This window comes from Tachypleus tridentatus, chromosome 7, assembly GCF_004210375.1.
Source record: "Tachypleus tridentatus isolate NWPU-2018 chromosome 7, ASM421037v1, whole genome shotgun sequence".
Taxonomy (NCBI): domain Eukaryota; kingdom Metazoa; phylum Arthropoda; class Merostomata; order Xiphosura; family Limulidae; genus Tachypleus; species Tachypleus tridentatus.
In genome coordinates this window covers 18,589,185-18,615,836 of record NC_134831.1, presented here as the reverse complement: position 1 = coordinate 18,615,836, position 26,652 = coordinate 18,589,185, and the positions used below count along the sequence as shown (strand labels likewise).

Sequence of the window (26,652 nt, the reverse complement as noted above, 5' to 3'; positions counted from 1 at the left end):
ATTTCCATATTTAAAATAATTTAATCACACATACACCATTTTGCTGTCCCTACTGTCCCCAGTACTGTTGCATTCATAGGAACACAGTGCAAAAACAAAACAAAACAAAAAAAAACAAAAAAAAAAAAACGTTTGTTTTTTTTCCACCTATCCTTCAATGTGTACTCCTTATTGCATGTCATACGAGGGCTGTTCAAAAAATACGAGGACTGTTTGAATTGCGTGGCTCCAGTTGGTTCCAGGGGAATCCACTTGGTGTCGCTAGGTTTGCACAGATCAGCTGATTACGACGCCATTTCCTGATTGCAGATATCTTCATTTGTGTATTAGCTACGTGGTTTTAAGTGAAGTGCGATTTTTTCGTTTGGCGGATTTCAGAATGAATGACTTGAAGGAGCAATGACTTGCTGTGAAATTTTGTGTTAAACTTGGAAAATCTGCAACTAAAACTTTTGCTATGCTTAACACGGCTTACGGTGATGTTGCTATGAAGCGTACGGCATGTTTCAAGTGGCATGAACGTTTTAAGGATGGTCGACAGTCCATTGAAGATGATGGCGTCCTGGGCGTCCTTCCACGTCAACTGGCGACCCACACGTCGACAAAATCAACACCCTGGTGCGGGCAAATCGACGTCTGACTGTCAGGAGCTTGCTGAAGAGTGTGGGATATCAGTTGGATCTTGTTACGAGATTTTGACCGAAAAATTGAAGATGCACCGCGTTGCTGCAAAATTCAGCCCTCAGAACTCGTGAGTTTTTGTCCAAACACTCAATCACTGTTCTTCCCCACCCCCCTACTCACCTGACCTTGCTCCTTGCGATTTTTTCTTGTTCCCCAAACACAAAAGACCCTTGAAAGGAAGAAGATTTGAGACGATTCCCGAGATTAAGGCAAATCAAATCAAGATCACTGTTCTTCCCCAACCCCCTTACTCACCTGACCTTGCTCCTTGCAATTTTTTCTTGTTCCCCAAACACAAAAGACCCTTGAAAGGAAGAAGATTTGAGATGATTCCCGAGATTAAGGCAAATCACTGTTCTTTAAGATCACTGTTCTTCCCCACCCCCCTTACTCACCTGACCTTGCTCCTTGCAATTTTTTCTTGTTCCCCAAACACAAAGCCTTGAAAGGAAGAAGATTTGAGATGATTCCCGAGATTAAGGCAAATGCGACGAAGGAGCTGGAGGACATTACAAAAGAAGCGTAACAGGACTGTTTCAACAAGTGGAAACACCATTGGAATAAGTGTGTGCGTTGGGGAGGAGAGTACTTTGAAGGGGTCGCAGACCTGTAACTTCTAAATAAAGTACATTTTGTTTTATGACGTCAGTCCGCATATTTTTTTAACAGACCTCGTAATCATGAAATGGCCTTTATTTTTACATGTTAACACACCTCCTCACTCTAATTTAGATAGTGGTGAAGATCACCTGATCAAATCATTGCCAATTAAATTTCATTTCTTTAATGATTTTTGAAAATGTTTTCATATTTTCACAGCTCATCATAATAGTATTTTGAAAGTTTGAACTGTTAAACTTCTCAGCAAAAGGAGCTGAAAAAGTCTGTTAGAACTCTTTAAACTTGTGTATATGATCATTTTCAAAAGGTATTTCCAGATTACATACTTTAAAAACTGATAAAAATCATACAATTTGCACATTTCTGATATCAGAAAAGAAACAACAGCACATAGAAACAACCAGCATTGTTAAGAGTTACGTACATGACTAGATCACTGCATTTTATATTGTCATGTCTTACAAAACGAGTTACACACTTACCTAAATTGCTGCATTTTATGAAAACTTACTGGTACAAAACCATAAATAGCTAAGGAGATTATGCTTATAAGAATTTGTACAGTTGTAATCCAGTAAGTAAAATAAGTCCTGTAAAGAAAGATATATTGTATACAAGTGTTACATACCTGATTATATTGCTGCATCTTACAAGACAAGTCACATACCTGACTAGATCGCTGCGTTTTATGAAAACCTATTGGTCCAAAACCATAAACAGCTAAGGAGATTATGCTTATTAGAATTTGTACAGTTGTAATCCAGTAAGTAAAATAAGGCCTGCAAAGAGAGATGTAGTGTACATTAGTGTTTATAATTATATTACAAGTTATGAAAAAAAAAATTCAACATTAGTTGTTTTTTTCAACAAGACTGCAAATCTTCCAGGTCTGTTAAAGAAATTCACACAAAAACATCATTTAATATTTCCAGAACAGATTTTAACATTTATTAATTTGTCACAGGGCTTAGAAATACATTACCAATAACATAACAATAAACTTAGCTTCCATCACACAAAGTGATTTCAATATTCTTGTGCCCTCTAAACATTACTAAACATATTTTCACATCAACACATCATTCTATATACCCCATTAACTTCATGCTACTTCTGAACACACACATATCACGTAATTACTTTCTACCAACAGTACTACACCATCTAACTTGAAACAGCAGAAATCAACCATCCAGAATTAACACGTGTATTCAAATATGAAAACAAAGCAACACTTAAGTGGTACTGCAATGCTTCTTTGTTCTTTATATGGGTAAAAAAAAGTATGTGCACAAGGGCAATTTGTTCTTAGAGGTGCAATCTACAATAAAATACAACAGAATTAGTCATGTTCATTTACAATTTAAACTAGACAGACAAGGTTCCATAACTTGTCCTAAGCATCAGGAGGTTAATGATAAAAAACAAACATTTTGTAATATAACGTAATAAATGGTAACATTAACATAGTGTCTAGGGCACGTGAATCATGTTTTATATATTTTTCAATCCCAACCATAAATAAACAGTGTCACAAGTCAAGCAATCTGAATTACAAAAGGGAAATTAGTTTTCAGTTATAACGAGACAAATTCACAAGACTGAAGAATCAAGATGTAGAACAAACAAAACCCAGAATTATGGGATTGTATTATTGCCTCAGTTCAAACATAAGAACTGGGTAATACATGGAACTGATATTATAAGCAGAAATAGTACATCACTTAAGCAGAAATAGTACATCACTTAACCATAAATGCATGGAAGAGGCATCCTGCATCTTGAAAAACGAGAAAGACATGGAACACTTGCTCAATTATAGGAATAGCGTACACAAGTCCTGTTAGGCAGCATTATGAGGCAACTGGAGTCCTGCAAACTCAACCACAGGAGCAGGGAAAGAACATCCCACAATCTTGAAAGGTTCAAAGTGAGGATGAGAAAGGGCATAAAAGACAATACTGAGATCCCAATCAAGCAAAACCAAAGTACATAAAAGATGCATGGGTCAAAAGAACTGAAAAGGAGGGAAATAAAAGGGGAAGATAAAACCTTACAAAACCTGGAGAAACTGAACATGTTTGACAAAGCTGTCCAAGCTGACAAAGTTGAACCAGACAAGCTTTTGTCACACAGCCAGATGAGAATTATGAAAGGTGGTAAAGATGGAAGTCATGTTGAATAGACCAAAGGTAAAAGGTAAATCATCAACTTTGGGAAACAGCCATAGAAGAAAGTTTGATGGATCAGATAAAGTAAAATGCAACATGAGGAGTCAGTTCCTGAGCTGAGACAGTGGACCTGAAAAATTCCATGCATGAAGATGGAACTTGATGACTTCTGAATCAACAATGTCCTACTGAGGTTGATGGAGTAAGATCAAAACAGAGGTAAGGACTGAGGAGGTTGTACAAGTAAAAATCAGAGGAGACTGAACCATGACTGTGTCAACCAATACGGGGTCACAAATAGACCTGAAATGGTAAGGTTTTGATTTAGGAGAGAATTAGAGGAGTCAAATTGAAAGTTAAGCATGGATGTCAAGACCTCTCTAAACTTCACTAAACACATCCACCTCCCAGAGTCAATGCAAATGATATTCCAGTTATTGGCAAAGGCATTGCTATGAGTAGTTCCCACTTGAGAACACATCCATGGAAAGACCCAAGGATTGAGAGACCACTCCAAGAAAGGAATCTTGTTGAGACAAGATAATGAATTTGTTACCAGATTCAGAATGCCAGGAACATGGAAAACTAAAACTATAATGTTGTTGTGGGTCCAGGAAAAAAAAACCAGGGTCTGAAAACAAAGAGACTTGAATTTGATATGTCCTTGCTTTGTGATATAACTGATGACAGTGGAGTTGCAGAGTGGACCATAACCATTCTTCTTTATAGTAGAGGAAGGAATAGAGGAAGGAAACTAAAAAAAAACTGCCATAAGTCCAAGAATGTTGATATAGGGGGCAGACTCCTCACCCAGAAATTTGAGAAAATATGGAAGTACCCCAAATTTCTAAAGATGTGTCCATGAGCAGTTATTACTCACAACAGGGTAGAGGAAGTAAAATGTCCACTGTGATTTAGTCTCTGTCAAGCCACCAAATTAAGTCAGTTTTGATCTCAGAAGGAAGGATAACAGTGTGGGTTGGTTGATTGGTTTGGTATTTTATGACACAAAGCAACTAGGCTACCTGCACCAAACATCTGGTAAAAAGTTAAAATTAAAGTAAAATTAGTAAAATTTATAAAAGAAAATTAAGGGAAGACAAAACAAAGTTAAAAGAAAACATAAATAGCATCAAAACCAATTTTACATCTAGTCTACAGTGGTAAGAGAAAACCTACAGTAATAGAAGTTGTAAAGGACTTTCTGTAGCAAAATTGTAATTATCACAACTCACCAGGAAGACTAACAGGTAAGTTCAAAAACCATCGTTAGTCACCTGAAGTTGGCCTTTCCAGTCCTGGTTCCAAGTTATTTGATGTTACGACCATTTTCAGAAAGTAAAGTAATAAAAGTTTTAAAAGACTTGTAGCAAAATTTTAATTATTATAACTTGCCAGGATGACTAACAGGTAGTTCAAACAGCAGCATTAGTCACCTGAAGTTAGCCTTTCCGGTCCTGGTTTTGAGCTACTTGATGTTATGGCCATTTTCTAATTTCAAATCGAACTAGATGTACTTTGATTCTTAAAAGGGAATTGCATTAAAAAGGTCTAATGTATAAATTAAAAACTTAAGTAGCATTAAAAAGATTAATGGCATTTAAAAAACTAAAAAGATTTCCAAGGTGGACAATTAAGATAACCTGCCTTGATGGTGGTAGGTGAACATGGTGATGTAAATGTCAGAAAATATGACACTGGTCAACATCATAATTCCATCTTTGCAAATGGAGATATGCCACACTGCAGAAACACCTTGGGTGGAGAAACCAGCAAATCTCTGACTCATTGACGTTCTTCAAATCCCTCTCAACTATCCCCTCGTGGTTAATTCAAAATAGTATGAGTTGTAACTTCAATAGGAATATCCCTAATCACCTTTACACACAAGAGGAGTTCACTGTGTAGAGATGTGGATGTTTCCACCAATATGCCACCAGAGTGGAGCTTCCTTACTGACTTTGGAGACCCAGCAAGTCCCTCCAGTCCTTTCTAAATGAAAAAGGGAGACATCTGCCTTAATGGTTTGTCTGAAAGAGAATGTAATATAAGAAAATGAGGTATACGTGTTACAGGTGTTGAAGATTGTTGCTCAGAATTTTCAAGATGTGGTCGTTTTCTTATGGACTGTTTTTTCACTATTTTATTTACGTTTTTATTTGGAGGATCCATAATAAATAAAAACTGAATGTTTCAGTGCCCAGTGACCCCATTCACCATGGAGCTCTATGAGGGGATGCACTACAATACCAAACAAGGATACTGCAGCAACATCAGGGTTTCATGAGCACTATACCCCAAACACAAGCATCAGATACAATGTCCACAACACCCATTTGAGAACATCCAACACTGGTACTTGGTTTACCCTCGCCCATGTGGACTAGCTGATTGACCGTAGGGGTCCACCCCAAGGTTGCCTGTCTACAGAAATTCAAGGCCATAGTGGTGTGTTAAGGTTGGACCCCTCAACCAACAAGATTCTCTCCTCCCATTCACGGCATACACTTGAGTGGATGTTGATCCAACAGGAGTTAAAGTGAAAAAACAAATCCTTCCCTGGGAGGTGCCCTCACCAAGTACGGGAATCCACACTGAGGGGAAAAGTTAAGGAAGCGACAAATAGATTCAAACAACAACTGGAGGAAAAACAAGTAATGTTATATGGGGGAAGAGGGAAAATCAATTCCAGGAGAGCTGAACCTGAGTAAAATGAACTGAAGCCTCTGGATTCAAGCTCCATCGGCTTAGCAGCAAATTCAGTTTTTGAGAATCCAAAAATGAATCTGGAGCATAATAATTCACCAAAGCATAGTGGTCCAACACCCAACTGAAGTTGGTCAGACATTCTCCAAGTTTGAACTTCTAAGTCAGGGAAAAGAAGGAAAACGTATAACAATCATAGGATGAAATGTTACCCAGTAAGGAAGGGTAGGCATCAAATGTGACAGGAGAAACATGCAAGCTATATGTGCACACTGTCCTGAATTTAGCAGTGACAGTCTAGAGAGAAGGCAGCTTGACATCACCACTCATCAGAGCAAACATATTTGATGGAAGGACTTGAATCTGTGATACTTAGATTGTGAGTCGAGAGCCCTAACAAACTGGCCATGCTGGGTCACAAAATACTATTTAACTGATTAACCAACCAGTTGTAAAAAAGGATAGGTGATGAAATCTTCTGAAAAAGTATAGATTGTGACTGACCAAAATAAGAAGGTGCAAGAAAAAAACCCAAAATACAGTCCAAATGTTTTCACCGTGAGGAATTTCATCAGACACAAGTTCAAGTTAAAAAGGAGAAGAAATTGCTTGCCAAATATATGATTCGAGGTCCATGTAAATTAAAGCCTTTAATTCCTCTGCAGATTAGTGTCGTACCACAGTCTTGCTATGGAAATTTCTGTTTCTAATACTCTGAACCTCAAATCCATACTATTTACACTTAGAATTAAGAAAAAGAAAAATTTAAACACTAATAAATGAAGAACAATTTTGTTTTTTAAAATTGCTGTTGTTGTTTTGAATTAAGCACAAAGCTACACAATGGGCTATCTGTGCTCTGCCCACCATGGGTATCGAAACCTGGTTTTTAGCGTTTTAAGTTCGCAGACATACTACTGAGCCACTGGGGGGCTTTTGAAATTGCATCAAGACACAACCAGAAGTTAATCATACTCAGAAAACATGTTTAAATATTGTAGTGTCAATCAAGAAAGAGAGGACTGAGTGGGAATAGAAGAGGGAGCTAATTGCACCATTATTGGTGGCTCGATATTATTGGTGAAGATTAGTTACAAAACATGATGCTCCAAAATGGCACAAAATTGATGGGATACATAAATTGATGCAATGTTTAGAGAGCAAAAAAAGATTAAGATATTTTTGTGTGAAAGGAAATGAGAAAATTGGAATTATAACAGAGAAATTTCTATAACAAATTTTTAAAGACTATTTTTAACAGAATCCTAAAAATATCTCTCCATAAAACCAAATTATTTAGTACTATCAGACATTATTAAAATCAAGTTTCATTGAGTACCAGTGTTGTATGTAATAATTTAATTAATACTTAAAGTTGCATGCCATACAACTAAGACATTTTTCTATCTGGTAATCAATCCATGTCCCTATTACACATATAAAGGACAGAATAGACTAACATTTGTGTGTTATTTGCTTCAATTCCAAATATAAATGCAAGACAAAAGCTAGCTTTGTAAAATGATAAGAGAGTGTGTAGCTAAATACAATATGTGGATCATCAATCCTTTCTTCTATAATTATCACTACACTTGAGTGACAAACATGTGTCCTCTAAGGAGTTGAGAAAAGAGTCTGAAATATTAAATTTAGGGGAACCACTGAAATTGCATTCACAATAATTAGAGATAAGTCAATGCATTTGTAGCATATCATAGACTAAACAGTTCTGCAGAATGGAAAAATAATAGAAACTGTGATATTTCTTGTGATACAAGATTTAATTGGCATAGAAATATTAGATTGTCCAGAAATAAATGTCAGAATTCTCACAATGACATTTAGAAGCTGAATATTGAGTAACTTATCATTGGTTGGTTTAATACAATGCTTGTTGCTTACAAGATGTCTTAATTGTCTGCTGTTTCAACTCGATTCAGAGTAAGTTTTGCAACCCCCCAGGCAGTAGTGGCAAGAAGAACTTTCATCTGATTTTGCTCTATAACTTCACACTTAGAAGGAAAAGCTACCAAAACTACATGGAACATCAACTAGGCATTCAGTCATGGATCTGTTATTGAATGTACAGTTCAGTGTTGGTTCCAAAGGTTTTGATGTGGGAATGAAACTTGTGAAATCTTTAGATGGAAACACATTAAGGGAAGCAGTTGAGACAAATCCTCACATAACAGTATGTGAGCTTGCTGAAAAGCTAGACAAGCAAATCAACTTGGGAATCAAGGTTCTGCCTCATCCACCTTATTCCTCAGACCTTTCCCTTATAGATTTCTATAACTCTGATTTCTACATCAGGGACATAAACAGCATTGTTACATGTTAGCAAAAGCATGTTGAAGAAAACGGTGCTTACTTTGATTAAAACATAATTTACAACACTGATTTATACTTTTCAAAACTTCTCAGTTCAAAAACAATATTTATTTCAGGACAACCTAATATTTTGTAAAAATGTTAAAATATAGTTTTTATAAGAGAGTCTATACCAATCCAAGAAATAACTTCAAAATTAACAGAGTATTTAATTTATTTAACACTCCTACGAAAAGATGTTTCTAGTCCTGATTTCTTCAAGCCCGTTCCCCTGGCTGTGGTTTCGCTATATAGTAGATAGGGACAGTGGGAATCTCGTTAATCCATTCATTAATGGATTTAAATGGCAATTTCATTTAAATACAAAATTATTAGTTAATATTAATAACCTTTTAAGTTGCTCTGGGGCCTATTAGGCCCCACTTTTCGTAGGAGTGTTAAATGTCTTTGTAGACAGAAACAATGTTCACTCAGAGAAAGAAACACATAAAATAATCCAAACGTAGTTTTCACACTTAAAAGAAAAGCCTTTTAATATCTGACTTAATAATTTTACCAGGTATGTTCCATTTCTTTTTAGAGATTAATAAGAATTTCCCTTCAAACTTAAATGACTATGTGTGTGAAAGAAAAGTAATTTAAACAGTTACTTTAATTTATCCTCCTATTTTTTTTAAATAACACATAACAGAAAATATAAAGTGCTTTATTGACAAACATACTGTAAATTTATGACATTAACTTGAAGGGTTAGTACTCAATGACTGGTAACCACAGACTGATTCAGAATTGATACATTATAGAATTTTATGAAATTTATTTTCATTACATAACAAAATGTTAAAACAAGCAGTTACATTGAAACTTATGATAAGTGAGGCATGTTAATGTTCTTAATATTCTATGATTCGGTATACAAGTCAGAATAAACTATATACCAAACACAAATTTATCATATTTCTCAGTTTGAAAATTTGATTGCCATGATGCCAGTTCTCAAGATTGCCATCATCTCCTACCTGTTTCACAGAAAGATAATGCCAACAGGAAGTTCTATAAAGAAGTGAAGCCAAATAAATGAGGAAAGTTCCAAATAATCAAGAACTATAAGCACACATACCTACTATCTTCTATGTTTTCACCATGCCCTTTACCACCTGAAATGCTATGATCCGTTCGAAAGCTTCTTTTGAAAAATTTTCCAACTACTCCCATTCCATACTGTCTTCTATCTGAATTATCATGTGTCTTACTTACAATCTGCAACAAAAACCTGTACCTAATAAGATACATCATTTGAAAGAAAGTAAAAACTAATATATATAACAAAATCTTTAATGTTCAATCCAAACATGCATGAAGACAAAACATTCAGAAACAAAAATTAATGAAAAAGAACTATAAATGGTTTATAACTTTAAAATAACATTCAGATAATGTTTAATATAGTACATCTCTTCAATTGTACAATTACACAGCTGAGACTATGCTGTGCAACAACAAATGAACAGGCTAGACTCAGATGTTTGTATCCTTAAAGTCCTGAACCAAACTACAAATTTAGTCTACAGTTAATTATTGGAAGACAATGAAATAACACAACATAAAGAATCAAACCACATATAAACCTAAAGAATTCAGAGTTAAAATAGCAAATAAAAGTAAGTACAACAAAAAGATAAAATAAGAAAGGAGATTACACCAGTTTTGATTATGTATGGTTGGGTAACAAAGGCCTTTTTATTGTATTTTCTATTTGGTTTGAGTTTTATGTAGTGCTAAAATTTTAATATTATAAGCCTAATACTAACATCTTGTGAGATTTATGATTAATTATATTCATGCTTCATCAACTTGAAAAAGTTTTTAGACTAAAACAATTGTGTTGTAAGAAATGGCTTGCAAAAATTATGTTCTGACCATCACTATGTTTTTTTGTGCTTCAGATGGTCTGACGAGCTCTGAATTAAGCAAAAAATATTGTTGGTGATGCATATGATGAACATGGTTGAAATACTATTATCTTTTTTTTTAAATACATGTGGGACTAGATAATAAATATAGTATACAAAATACAATAGATATAATATTAATATTTCATAACAAGTTTAATTAACCCTTATATATCCTTAAAATTTACAAACTTACACACAACTGAATAGAGTTACTAGTAGTTCTTTGGATATAATTACCATCATAGAAATATTTCATAAATTTCAGGAAAAGCAAAAAAAAAAAAAAAAAAACAGCTACTGTGGTAACCAGATTCTTTAGTTCCCACATATTGTTCATTAATTCTAGGTTATTAAATACCCAGATAGACTGATCGAGGATTAAAACTCTCATACAGGTTTCTTAGTGTTTTTGTGAAGATATAATAACAATTCTGCAATTAGTTGTTTTTTTTATTATGACTAAAGTAAAAATTAACCTATGAACTTTCTAGAACATTCTCTATTTCATTTTGATCTTTACTTCTTGACATAACTGCTTACAGTAATAATTGCCCAGTTAAACAACAAAAATTCATACAGAATCATTACGAACAACTATCAGTTGTTTCATAATTTGCTTCATTCACAATTAAATACTGGATAAACAATATCACTGGGTGGTTAGTGACCAGTGCTCCTCAAATCAGGACATGAGATCTTCAAAAAGAAAAAAAACAAACAACAGTTGGCAGAAAATGCTCACAGCCAGTTGCCTTCTCTCTAACCAGCAGTTTAAAGTTAGTGATGGTGGTAGATAGTCTTAGTAACACTGCCACAACAAAGACATGAAGAGTTAATTCACTTTGTTCAATCATTCATAAAGAAATTAAACGTATTATCTAGGGAGAATGTGCCCATTAAAGAAAAGAACAACAATAAAGGATTAACTTCAGTTTTCAACGGTGCACATGAGAAGAAGCACTTACATATGCATTGTTCTGACTTTCATGTTACTTATTCCAATCTTTGCTTTTACGTAATAGTAAACGCATCCTAAAGCAATAACACAGACTCAAAACTTGTGAAGGGCACAGATACCACAAAAATTGACCAGTAAGATATATCAGTAATGTCAAAAATACAACAACAGCAACATCACAGTTAATTTTAGATGTCATTCTTTTGCATCTTAATAGCTTTACTTGATCATATCAGGCTAACAATGTGCTATTAATAAGAATTTGTTAATAAAACAGCTAATCTTACAAAACAATGGCAGAAGATAAACTTACAAAAGCTTACACATTATCTTAATAATATGATAAAACCTGATAATGTTTAACTAAATTTCAGTCTATGTGAAGTTTTACAATGGTAATAAGAAACATGGAGGTAATTACATTAATTATAATAATATCTAGGAAAGTTTTTGTATATTAGTTTTGTTTTTACAACTGTTTGTTGCCATCTAAAACTTTAAACTTCACAATAATACCTCTTTCCATAGCTGTTGCATAGGCCCTGGTGAGATAGATTCAGTTCCAACAGATGAACTGTACCAGCCCTGAGACACCTCACTAAGAATTAAAAATAAATATTATCATTACCATAATTCTGTTACAAAACTGGGTTATAATTATGATGTTTGACATTATAAACTTTTAGGTATCAACATGTGCGACATAAAATACATTAAATAAAAAAAAAAAGCTGTCACATTAATTGATTTGTTGCATAACAGAGGAAGGGGAACACAAAATCAAAATTTAAACAAACTATCATTAGGTTTATATGAGGATAAAACAGTTTATCTTTAATCCTATTTAAGTAATCAAGATTGCCATTGTAAAAGTGCAAAACATTTCTGTAACATATAAATGATAAAATATATACAGGTTAGTAAATAAAACTTCAACTATGAAAAGATATGATGTAACTCCTTTATCAGTAAAGGTTCTCAATGTATTTCTTAACATGACATTTATTTTATAATTTCAAGGCTTTAATTTTTTTTAAAAGCTTGTAGTTGCTTCATTTATTAAAGCTTAAACTGATAAACAGTTTTTGTTTATTTAATTTCTTCAGTTTAACAGTTCTACCATCATACAGTTGGCCTTTTATCTGTATTTCTCCACAACTTTAGCTTCAAATAATGTCTCATCTCTTTCTTTCCACCTGTAACAAATGACTAGAGTAACAAGTTCACATATCACTTGTAACAATGAAAACCAGATAACTGCACATTGGTTTATCATCAAATACATCCAAGAATTTATCAAAATAACATTTAAATGTAAATCAACGATACAGAAAATGATTATAATATTAAAAGAATAAAAATAATAGATATGTTTAAAATTTGATTGTTTTCACCATTGATCATAAATTATCTGAAAGATACATGAATGGTGAGGTTGTCAGAGAACTTGATACACAATGTGCAGGTCATAAGCTCAAATCTTGTTGAATATGTTCACCTTTTCAGCCATGAGAGCTTTATAATGTTACAGTTAATTCCACTATTTATTGGTAAAAAGTTGCCCAAGAATTGGCAGTAAGTAGTGTTGACCAGCTGTCTTTCCTTTAACACTTCAAAATTAGGGAAGTCCAGTGAAGAGACCTCAAGTAACTTTGTTCAAAATTAAATAAATGCATATTTACATTAGCCAAAAAATATAAATACACATCATCAAATAATTATACTTTAAAAAATTAAAGTGGTATTACATCTAGTTTGTGTGATTCCACTAATGCATAAATATATATAAAATCAAATATTAAGTTGGTGGCAAAACTAAAAGTTAACATTTTCTTACACTGATAATGTATTTCCAATAAGTACTTACCTCTTCTCACCCAGAGTTATCTCAATTCTGGTCTGTCTTATAAACATTGCTGAAAGTTTGTTTAGTGCACCAGTATTTCATACTCATCAATATACTCCATGTTAATTCTGAACACATAAGGCTTATTATCCACCAATCATGTTGTGCTATCTATACTGGTATTCCAAATTCATTTCCATTATTTTTACTTGTTTGTTTCATAAATATGAAACGAAATGAAAAAAATTGCTTTCTGAATTCAGCTTTGTTTATATTAAAACCACAAATTCTGAATATCAAAGTCACTATGAACAAAGAGAAATTCAGAAAACAAATATTTCTGAAACAAACAATGGAAGTCACACACAAAGTTAAAATTTAAGGAAAATATTGAGAGAAATATGTGATCAAACACAATCTATTTTTCGTAGTCACATGAAAAGTAGTAAAATCACACATTTAGAAACTGCAATGCCAATTGAGAAATTGAGATTTGTTCTAAAACAGAAGAGGGAGTTAGCTGCACCGGTATAGATGGCACTACATGATTGGTAATAAATGATAACATGATCAATACATGATAAAAAAAGTTCTGGGTAAGTACTGGGAGTTAGTTGCACCAGTATTGATGGTGCCACATGAGTGGTGAAGAATGATCACATGGTTAGTACATGCCAATTCTTTTGTTAAACAGCAATCTGCAGTAGATTTTTGTGCAATGAATAGTTTCTTATATACAAATGACCTATTAGTTTTATATCTCACCTTGGTTTATCAATTTGGCCCTCTCCTGCTTCCAGAGGTTTTACAGATTCTCTGATAGAAGAAGGCTCTAAATCAGTAATTACCTCAGAAGTTGGTAGGAATTTCTCAAAAAAACATTCCTCGACAACATCTGCACTTTGAGAAACTCTCTGGAAGAGGAAAAAGAAAATATGAACCTATTTTATCATAATTTCCAAGTATTGTTATACATTGTGTTCCACACTTAAAAGGAATTTATAGTAAATATGTTGACCAGTCGTGAATGTTATAAAAACATAATGGTTTGAAGATTCAATTAAAAGTAAATAAGCTATATATCTGAAAATGAAGTCCTGGTAGCTCAGTTGCTATGGTACTAATATCAAGATTCTAGTAATAGCTGAGGGTCTTGGTTTAAGCCATAGAAAGGGAAGATTTATTTTGTATCCTGTTAGTCTTGTACCAGCAAGTTATCTAATAACCATGTGCTACCTGGAAGGATAATAAACCAAACTATTTGTGTTCAAGCCTTGCTTCAGTAGTTGGCTTTGTATACCACAGATGTATTGTTGACTGGAAGATGTGTTGTTGTGTACTGACAACTTGAGGAAAATGTATTGTTTGTTTTAGAGCAAAGACTCATTGCTCTATCAACTGTGTTCCCCACACAGGATTGAACCTCAGCATTTAGTTGCAAGTCCATCAAGGAATCAAATCCCAAATTTAAGTGCTGTCAGTTAATAACCTCACTGCTGTCTCATCAGGGGATAGATGTCATATGTGCAATAAATTGAAGAGTAAGCCTTAATTTAATGAATGCAACAAATGAGATGAGAGTTACCTGTTATTATTGCAATATGGTGATCCAGGGATTAATCTCTCATCAGGACACGATTTCTAAACATTACAGTAACTAACCTTATTTCTCTATTCATTTTAGTAAGATACTTGAAAGAACATTTGCAATAAAAAATTTAAATTTTAAAATTTGAATTGAACATGGTGATTTCTTTCATAGTTGTACTTGCTTCAAGTCATAAATGATAGATATAAAACAAATTACTATTACCAAATTTACTGTAATATTATGCATGCAACTCTAAATGTCATACAGTGCTGACAACTTGTCAAATCTACAAGCATTTTATTAGATGTAGTTTGGAAATAAGAGATTGTGTACAGACTGGTTGCAACTCAATCCACATGCAACAAAAATTAAAGTGTGAGTAAAAGTTTCAATATTTTGATTGGGAAATTGTTTTTTTTTTTGTATTTTGATATTTTCACAAATCATTGAAAGCTATTCATAAAGTCAACAGAACAATAAAGGGAAGTAAAATGGTAATAAATTTCATGGTTATATGCGATTTGTTTCTTTTAACTTTTGTTTCTAAAAATCATAAAGAAAGGAGTCATTTTGCTCAAGAGTTAATTAAAACCATTGCATATACTTTTCAAGAGTGCACATTATAAAAACAATAACTGACCCCATTAAATGTTGTAGAACCATTTCAGGCCCATTCTTCACATTTAAAAATCTCATGCACCAGAGGAAAATATCAGACTACTTATCTCATGTTATATATCTTCAGATGCTTTCAAAAACACTACTTCTCAGTTTGATTGCAGGTTTTAGTGTTTAAGAACTACAACACTTAAATTTTTCTGAGAAGACTTGCAGGCACATTTATGTATACTGTCTTACTTTCTCTTATGCATGTGTATAAACAGAGAAAGCTTTAAACATTTTTTCTGATAAATTGTGTTTCTAATAATCCATGTATAGTAAATTTCTTCTTCCTACCATACAAGACTTTAATTTTTGTATTTTTAAAAAGCTTCACCACATATTAATATATATTATGGTCTAAAGTACTTTGAGTTCCTGGTACACTAATGATACTTAATACACATTCAATAGTACCCACAGTGAATACTCAACAGATACAGTATTTGTGTATCTTTGCTCAAAAACAAAACTGGAAAAACAATAATAATTTGTAATGAGAATGAAGGTACAGTTGTGATGTTCATTAACAAAAAACATAACTTACCATAATCCACTTATTTCTTATTACAGTACACTACTGAAGCAATTGAACATTAGCTTTCCTTCAAAGCAGTTGTGTCACATCACCAGCTTGATTTCCTTTAGTAAACTTTACAGCCTCAACCCTAACTTGACTTGTGTGCCCCTTGCTGGCTATAGCACTAATCCCTGTTAATTTGTGAAATAACTGCTAACAAGACCAGCTGTTTCTAAACTACGAGTCTAGTTTTGACTGAAAATGGTTAAAACAAAGAAATATTCCTACCAAGAAGAAAACTGAAACAATAGGGGATGCAATTGGAAAAACAGAATTATTCTCAGGGGTGGAGAAATTGGTAATGATACTAAAATGTTAAAAAACGATCGAAAAGAACATGTGACCAGTAGTATCTGTGAACAAAATAGTTATAGAACATTTATCAGTCTATATGGAAAACAGCAATTATGTAATACTAGTCAAAAACAGAAATCTGTCCACAGTGACACTGAATGAACACAATGCGGCATTTTATATACATGTTCATATACATCTAGAAAAATTTGTATTATTTAATTGTGGTTGAATAAAACAACTTCAACGTTCAATTTCAATGAGTATACTTCACCCTTCTTTGCATGCTGCCTCAAATTTTAGTAGATTTATACACTTATTTAGTCTGGTAGAAAATTTTTCTGTAGTCAAATGAGATTATTCCCATTATTGCAGTGAATGATCACAGACAGACAATGTTATGTGGTTGAAGAATAGGTATTAGTCATTTCATAAGAGAACTTGGAAAACTGGCACTGCATTTTCAGAAATACTTAAAAGGGGGATTTTACTCTCTGATATAGGAATTTTCCATGGTTTAGAAAGTACACTTTATACCAGCTGTGACAAAGCCATTGAAAATCAACCAACACTCAGTCAACTCCAAAGCAGTGTGGAATTTATCTGGCAATGATGTTTGTCATTCATAAGGAATTATTTCAGTTGTGAGAGTACTACTGATGAACAATCTTACATAAGAAACAAGCAAATGTTTTTTTAAAATCCAGCCACAAATGCTTTTCCAGTTCACAAATTGAAAGGAATGGATAATGTTGCTAATTTGACATTGAAAAAGGAGATGATCTGTACAATGCTAACAGTAGTTATATAAGACTAATATTTGAGAAGTAATTGTTAACCATTACAAAATATTTTGAATGCTTATCTACATATAATTGATGGTAATGCTGTGCTCACTTTTCAGTCACCAAGAAGTCGTCCTGGAAGAACAGTTGAAAAACGAGGCACTGAAGAGAGGCGAATGGCTTTAGAAGTTAGTGACACTGATTCTTGGATAAATACCATCTTTAACTAGCAGGTGGAGTTAAAGAAGTTATGAATATCAATATACAGTAAGCTGTGGAGTGGCTGTTATTACAGGTCACAAAATAAATATTTGGTCTTAGATATTTGGAACATGTATTGTTGTATTTATGTTGCTTATAGCGAATACAGTGATACAGATCACAAAAGATATAAAAACTAGAATGACTCTCTCCTACTATAGAACCAGACATCATAGTAGAAGGATGTAGAAAAAAAGTGAAGCCATGAACAGTTTACCTGTTGAAAGAGCTTTAGAATTTCTATTACAATAACACAACTTCTTTCTTCTGAAGATACATTTTTCAAAATAAAAATAATCAATATCCAAAGAAAAATTGTTTTAAACAGTTGAAAACTAGTTCGTATAAACTCCTCTACAACAATTATATTAATAATAGTTCCTTATTAGAGGCAATACGAGATGATTATAGATTCCACACATCTCAAAAATTGATCTGAACTAAATTTCCATATATAATTAAAAACAATTTTGGAAAAAAATAAAGATGATGTAGAGATGGCAATAGCAAAAAGTACAGAAACAAGGAAGGGATGAATACCTAAAACCATACATAAATCTATAAATAACAGAAACAATGTAGGGATGAATACCTAAAATGATACAAAAACCTATAAATAAATAGCCAAATACTTCCAAGAAAAACTTTTATATATAACTTAGTGTTGAATTCAAATTTAAGTAAAAGTATTTAAACTGACTAATGCTATAAAGTCTTGCAATGGGTAATTGCCATAAGCTTGTAACATTGACTTAGTGGGTATTTGTGTAGAGACTTTTGTATGTTTTTTTGTATTCATTTCTATCTCTGTCTTGTTTCTGTATGTTGACATTTCTTTAATTGTAAATGTGTTTCCAGTAATACCTTTTAACACACTTATAGTTTTTACTTGACTACCAAGGTTTTTTTCCTTTGCACATCTAAACACTGGTCTGATTTTTTGCTTGCTTGCTGGTATTTTATACCCCACACACTTGCCCTTGGCAATAATTGTCTTGTGATACTCTCCACCAATATCAATCACCTTCTATCCTGGTACTGTATACAAGTACCTCATACAGATAATGTTACCACTTTTTTGAGACTGATTCAATCCTAGCCTCGATCATCAGTTCTTACTGGGTAGGAAGGGAAGATGAGTGTAAGATAAGTATTATTAGAAATATATTTTCAGCTTAAGAAAATGTTAACTTCCAAAACACATATAGAGTTTATCCTAGTTATAGTTAGAATCCCACACTGATAAGGTGGAGGAGCTGGTAAGGGTATTACCCATATAGAAATCATTTGCACAGATCATAGTTGTGTCAATAGAAGATTGGCACTCTATTATGCTCTTCAACCAGAAATGAATTCATGGATTTTGAGTGGAATTTTATGAGTTATCACTATAGGCCATTACCTATAGTCAGAGTTGGAATTAAAAGGTAATGGACCCCATTGGTGTCTAAGGTAATTGGACTGCAAATGTTAGATATACACGTATATTTATGAGAAGATCTGGGATTTGACAGATCAAATACTTGACATAAATTCACTTCTAAAAGATACTTTATGGGAGTGTATTAGACATCTAGAGTAAAATCTCAAAGGACACTGATTAAATATGTTGTAATAATGCCCAATAGACTGTGCACATTTATTAAAGCAAAAGAGGGGCACAAAATATTTGCTGTTTGCAGAACTCAAGCACTTTCAATGAGTTTCTGTTGTACCAAATATGAAGATTAATAAATTAATATTCTTTGAAAATAGCTTGAAATGTTATTTTTGACTTTCTAATACATTTGCACAGTACTGTACGTATGAGCAATAATAAAGTTTACATTTATTTTGGTATTAAAAATTTTAAATAAAACTAGTTTTGAATTAAGAAATGTTTTACCCTTGGTCTTAAAATCTCAGGATCATCTCTGAAAAAAACACTGTCATCCCCAATAGTAGTATAAGATGCTTGTCGCTGCATTGGCCGAGAATTCTGAGAGTTGGAACTTGATAATTTGTTTCTTATACTCTGAAAAAAAAACAAAAAAACATCATAGAGTTCTTGTGTATTGACTATGAACTAAAAATGGTATGTAACAAATATCAAGTATATAATCCAGATTTAGAAGGAACACAAAAGTAATAAAAAACAATTCATATTTCTTATATTTAAGAGCCATGCATTTTACTATTTACACAATATTAGTTTCTTCTTTGGTAAACTGTTGCTCACTGAAAGTAAAAAATGCAAATGTGATTTTTATTTAAAAGATTTTTGACAAATAAAATAATGCTAATTATTTTTCAATTATAAAGTTGTTTTGAAATGTCAATACATAAGCCCCAATTACAGGTGGTAAAGCATTAAAATATACGTGTATATTTTGTGTGTGTATGTTGATACACATACATTAGTTTTCACAAAACTGTATTTATATACATTATTTGCTTTTGTCTTAGCATAAAGTGCACAAAAACTGTCTGTGATATGTTCACTGATGGGAAGAAGCTAAAAATTCTAGCATTAATCATTAAGCATTAATGATTAAGTCATAATCAACTAAACTTACTAAAAAAACCATCAGAGGAATTGTATACATCTGTGTTTATATATATATGTAAGCAATGTTTTAATGTTACTTGTTACCTACAAGACACTTGATACTAAGATCAATCAAGTTTGTAAGAATAGATCTAAAATATTCGAAACTGACATTACAGAGACACCTAGTGAGAGTGCAAAATATTTAGATTTGATGTTACCATTTTCCAACATTGAAAATGTATTTCTGAAATATACTTATCTCTACTCATATCTATCTTTTCTGATTCAGTGCTGCCCTGTATACAAGGTTTTTTTATTTTTTACTATAATTCATCACTAGCTTTTGGTTTCTCACTTAGTCTCATGTATTTCCAGATAATACTGATGTACTTTTGCATACAACAACCCTCAACTAACTGCATCCTTGTATAATGATTGAACAATCACCATATTAAAATTATGTAAGAAAGTAAGATGCAGTGAAAATGGAAAAATACAAAATGGTGGGAAATTTGGAAGCAGGTGAGTATCTATTTCAGTGATGCACAAAGTCCAGACCACGATGTCCAACGGGAAAGTCAAATACAGAGAGTTCGTGCCTGCGCAACAATTAAGAGCTATAGAAGAATATGCATTAGATTAGATACTGGATGGTTCCATATTTGTGTCGAGCAATAAAGAATAACCAAATTTCGTTAATGCATAGGCATTTAATCACTGGCGTAATGATGTAATATTTCCGTAATTACGAAATGTCACGCGTTCCAATTGTTCTTCAAGATTTACTTACGAGCCCAATTTTGATATTATTTCATAACAAAAATGGCAGCTAATCGTAAAAGAAAAGTTGATGACAAAAACCAACAGTTTCATGATGATTGGACTGCGCAATACTGTTTTGTTCAACAACAGAAGAACGTGTCTGCTGTGTCATTCGACAGTAGCAGTGGCAAAGGTATCCAATATAAAGCGTCATTATGAGTCAAAGCACAAAAGATTTCCACAACATTGTTAGTGATGAACGAACAGCTCAAACTGAATCTCTGCAGCAGTCACTGAATCACCAGCAGAACGTTTTCTCAAAGCAGTCAGCAGATTCAGGTGCAGCATGTGAGGTCAGTTACGATATTTCACTGATGATAGCGAAATCTGACCGACCGTTCACTTATGGTGATTTTGTCAAGCAATGACTTATCCAGCATGGCAAGCTGATTTGATCTTTCTGGTCGACATGTCACAACACTTGAATGATCTGAATTTGAAGTTGCAAGGCAAAATCAGCTTGTCTGTCAGCTTGCAAATCACGTCTCAGTTTTCAGGACAAAGTTGCAGTTGTTCCGGCAGCAAGCAGCATCAGGTAACTTTGTGCATTTTCCCACTTTTCAGTCACAGCTACAGAAAAATCAGGACACTGATGCACAAGTTTATGTTGGGAAGCTAGATACCTTGATTCAATCCTTCAACTCATGGTTTTATGACTTTGACCAATGCAGATTGTTGATGAAACTTTTTGCTGATCTGTTCAGTGTGTCAGTGGATGACTTGTTAGCAGAATATCAGCTCAATTACATTGGAAAAGTTGTGCCCAGAAGTAGTTCGCAAACTACAGAAGGTGGCTTTGAAACATATGACAGTTCAACAAAGAATTTCACACATCTCAGCAGATGTGACAAGGCAACTTACAAATAAAGCAGCCAACTTTGTCTACTTCTCCTTGGCAGCAGACTAGTCGAATGACGTAAGTTCAACAACACAGCTACACGTTTTTGTTCGTGGTGTGTCGTCATCATTTGATATCACAGAGGAACTAATCAGCATGGGTTCCATGAAGGGTCAGACAACTGGGACTGCTCTATTTGAGGAAACAGTACGACTGTGTAATAGTGTTTCATTGGATTTCACGAAACTGGTAAGTGTGACAACTGATGGAGCACCAGCCACGACCAGAGAAAGTAGCGGGCTGGCAGCACTGTTGGTGAAGCATCGAAGAAAGCAGAACAGACAGTTGGTGAAGTTGCACTGTATTATTCACCAACAGAACCTGTGCAGTAAAGAACTTGGTTTTCAGGCACTGATGGCATTAGTGACGAAAACCATTAATTTCATCAAATTACGAGGGCTCAATTACTGTCAGTCTTCTTGAAGAAATTGATTCAGACTATGGTGACCTTGTGTATCACTGTGAAGTATGCTGGCTGAGTTGAGGGAAGATGCTCAGAAGATTCTGGGAGTTGATTGATGAGGTGATAGAATTCCTCAGGAGCGAGAACAAAGACACAGAAGTGATTTCCATGACTTATCCAGCATGGCAAGCTGATTTGATCTTTCTGGTCGACATGACACAACACTTGAATGATCTGAATTTGAAGTTGCAAGGCAAAATCAGCTTGTCTGTCAGCTTGCAAATCACATCTCAGTTTTCAGGACAAAGTTGCAGTTGTTCCGGCAGCAAGCAGCATCAGGTAACTTTGTGCATTTTCCCACTTTTCAGTCACAGCTACAGAAAAATCAGGACACTGATGCACAAGTTTATGTTGGGAAGCTAGATACCTTGATTCAATCCTTCAACTCATGGTTTTATGACTTTGACCAATGCAGATTGTTGATGAAACTTTTTGCTGATCTGTTCAGTGTGTCAGTGGATGACTTGTTAGCAGAATATCAGCTCAAACTTACTGATCTCCAGGCATCTGATGAACTGCGTGTTATTTACCGAGAAAACAGTTTGCTTGATTCCTACAAAACGTTGCCTGATACATTTGCTAATCTGAAAGAGAACGCACTTGTCCACACCAGCATGTTTGGCAGCACGTACTGCTGCAAACAGGCTTTCTCGCATATGAAACTGAACAAAAACAACACTCGCAATCAGCTGACTGATGATCATATGGAAGCAGTCTTGCATCTTTCAATGTCAAACATCAAGCCGGATATTTCTAAGCTTGTAGATGACATGCAGCACAATCCATCGCACTGACTTTGTGACAGTTGACGTATTATAACATTTCTTAGAATAATGTGAAAACTCTTTGATGTAATTGTTATTTGTGTGTTCTTAAACGTGATGTCCATCTTGTGTGAAACAACTGTGGGACGATTTTAATCTTCACTTTTTTGTGGCCTCCAATGGTTATGAGAAGACTGTAGTTCCCGACTCAAAAAGTTTGTGCACCACTGATCTATTTGAAATACATTTTTAGTGTTGAAAACAATTTCCAGTAAGATACAAAACCAGCTAGAATCCTTCATTTTAAGTGGTAAAGGTACCAGCATAAAATCTTATGTAGATTTGTAAAGTGTCTAAAATAAACCCATAGAATGCAATACCCATGGGGTACAATTTGCTTGAATCCAGGTATATTCTACCTGAAAAGGAAGGGAACTATCTAAAGAATGGGCAAAACATACAAGTACACGCCTGCATCAGGTTTTCAGAAGTGCTATATGTGCAGTGTGGTTAGGGTGCATCAGATGGTATGTGGTGAATCAACTCCAGTCTGAAAGTTATGACTTTCCTATACTTAAAATGCATTTCCAACAGGTACTTACCTCTTCTTACATAAATATATATTCTTATTCAAAGTTTTTTCTCTATATGGAAAAACAATTTATCACATGCCACAAGCCTTTAGCTTTCATGTACCTTACAAACAACTGTTTCGAGTGTATCTCTTGTGGAAATCATCGTGCAACAGCCCTTCACCAATGTGATACACACTCTTGACTCATGTGGTTCCCTCTATTCAATTCTACTGATCAATCACTTAGTAGTTTAGCAGAAAATGGAAGTATCAGTTTTCAGTGCAAAGAAGGAATGGAAAACGTGAGGGAAGATAAGTATCTATGATATGGATTTTCAGTATAGGAAAATTATAACTTTCAATACTGTACATTACCACCTCTCACATAAATAACTAGAATCCCATGTTGAATAAGTAGAAGGAGTGGTGTGAGGGAAAATAAAGCAGCATTCCTCAAACGTATCCAAAGAACACCTTAAAAGAAGAGATCCTCACAGTAGAGTCATTTATTTAAAATCCCACCACATCTGAACCAGGCATACTCTTTGCCCAGTGTGGAATGAGGTGTTACAGATGTGATGAATGTGAGAAACATTAAGAAACATAATTATTCCAGAAATGTTACTAATGAACCTTCACCTAACAGAATAAGAGTTTTGTGCAAGTAGAACAAAACAAGTAAAAGATGATGTTTTTAACAATATATCAGAGATATATCTGTATATCAGAGGGAATCTTGTCCCCTCACTCCCAATCTAAGAATGGGTAAACATGATAGCAACGCAATGAATTGTTCGACTGATTTAGGAAGTCAACATCTGGATGATTGATATAGTAAAGATATCTCTGTAATATAAACTAACTTACTCAAAACTAATGCTATAGGAACCACCCTAGTGCAATAACATCATCAGTATAATAAAGCCAACAAGGGATAGCATAAAAGGAAGAACCATATTGATCGGCAAGTATCGCCACAGTGACCCAGAACCTGGATGAAGAAACGAAAGTATAATTAATTTAAGAAACAAACACCTTTACAATACACATGTGAAGACTTATGTTGACTGGTTCAGTTCTAAATCCAAAAACAAAGATACTGAGAACCAACATATACATGGAGGTAAAATGAGGAATCCCAATCAAAGAGGTTAATTGCATTTTGTTGCCCCATTCCAAAGCTACCACAATCTCTTGGATAAACTGATACAGCAATGGAGCATTAGACTGGAGAACATATCATCTACATCAGCAGAACATCAACATATTTTCAACTAAATGATTTATTTTTTATTTGTATTGTGTATTATTATCACATTGAGGAGGATCCCTCCACAGCCCACCATTGCTGTGGCTTGAAATTGGAAAGTGGTAAGGACTCCCATATTCCCCTAGAATAATAAAAAAAACAACAACAAACAAACAGTAGAAGCTCTGATGGAGAGTCCTAAAAACATGCAGGAAGAGATCACAAAAACCCTGTTTTGAAAAGTAAACCACTCATGCTTTATTCAATCTAACAAATACAAGGGATGACCAACTATACTCTTCTGCTTTACCTATGAAGTCCATGGGTTACTATGGTCTGAAACAGGCATATCAATGAAGCATATATATCATGAGGAAAACTTGAGTGATCTTGTTGAACACCCTATCTCAACAATGTGTGTTTGGTGGCCATGGAAGTTATAACTGTTAAGTCATCATGCCCTTACAGTGCAGATTTGTCTAGGTTAAGTATATGTGGTTAGGTATCAATAACCAGAGGTGACCCACAGAGAAAATACAAGACATTCTCCTGAAAAATAAGAGGTGTATATTTAAAAAAAATATCTTACCCAGCCAAAATCTCACTGAATAGTGAAAGATAGCAATAGGTGGAAGACTATACCCCAGTGAGGAACAAATATATCGTCAAAGCAGATAATGAGTGATAAACACACGAAGTATAAACCCAGTGCTCAAAGAAAGAAGAACCTTCAATGTACAATGAGGGTGAGATGCAGGTAAATCCATGAATAATGGAGGAATACTTAGATGTAGGTCATGTAATGGAAAGGTGCCAAACTTGGAACATGAATAAAGAATAAAATTGTCAAAGAGACAAATGAGTCACCAAAAAAAGTAATTTTTGAATGTAGCAATACAGATACAGAAATTCTGTAGAGTATTTATTGAGGAAACAATATATTCAACTTAATTTATAATTTAGCATTAAAATCAATGACAGATAAGCCTGAAATTACAAAAACACATGTTAAGCCTAAATTAACATTGTAGTACAAAAGAACCTCAATAAATATTAATTAAAAAACCCTAAACTTTCAAGAAGTAAACACAAATCTAGCTACATACATGTCACTGATACCAAATAACTACAAATATGAGTATTAATATCAAAATATTCAAAAAAACTAACTGTATTCTTATCTATCCAAAACTGGTGGACCCAAATGTGTAGACCACCAAACTCAAGACCTGATGCAGGTTAACTCATATTATGATACATTTCACAATATATATTAAATCTTACCATTCTTCCATTTAGTACTGAAACCTAAAGCCTAGATAACTGTACTTTAAATGAATAAAAACATTTTTGATGTGAAAACAGAAGCATTGGTAAGAATCAAGACAAAAGCAAAATATCAATAAAGGCAAGTTATTACTTAAAACAGTTAAAGTGAAGTAGGAAAAAAGAAAATATCTCCACTTAATATGAAATTTCAAAAAATAACACAAATAAAATACATCTTGGCAAGAGTACTGCCAAAGGAGAAATGGTAGGACAGTGGAATGTTACAGAGAAAGTCACATGCATCAGGGGTGTTACACTCTTACTGCTGTAAGGTTGTTGAATATTTACATGCAAGACATTTTACTAAGTTGATTGTAAGATACTTGAAAGCTAAAGATTTGTGGAAAGCAAAAAAAAAACTTTTCATGTAAAGAGCAGCATTGAACAAGAATAGTTATTTATGTGACAAGTTCATCATCTAGGCCATGTAGGAAGGATCCCTACCATCTTTACCTCAAATCCAGTGAGGTAAAACACAAAAGTAACATTCACCCTGTAGCTGAGTGAAAAACTATGTTGGCTGGTCCCGTGGAAGCCTCAAGGCTAGTGGCAAGTAAAAAAGTTTGCATATAGAGACCAG

General features: G+C 33.8%; 1 protein-coding gene across 6 annotated transcripts in view; it reads right to left on the bottom strand.

The window, feature by feature from the left end:
* Nucleotides 1-26,652, bottom strand: part of LOC143255228 (inactive rhomboid protein 1-like) — an 82,254-nt gene that overhangs the window by 32,162 nt on the left and 23,440 nt on the right. For all 6 annotated transcript variants that reach the window (XM_076510559.1, XM_076510560.1, XM_076510562.1 and 3 more), the window contains 5 exons: nt 19,329-19,457; nt 14,038-14,186; nt 11,943-12,024; nt 9,634-9,773; nt 1,973-2,084 (listed from right to left, as the gene is read on the bottom strand). In XM_076510559.1, coding sequence (XP_076366674.1) covers nt 1,973-2,084; nt 9,634-9,773; nt 11,943-12,024; nt 14,038-14,186; nt 19,329-19,457 — 612 coding nt within the window. The remainder of the gene's footprint in view (nt 1-1,972; nt 2,085-9,633; nt 9,774-11,942; nt 12,025-14,037; nt 14,187-19,328; nt 19,458-26,652) is intronic.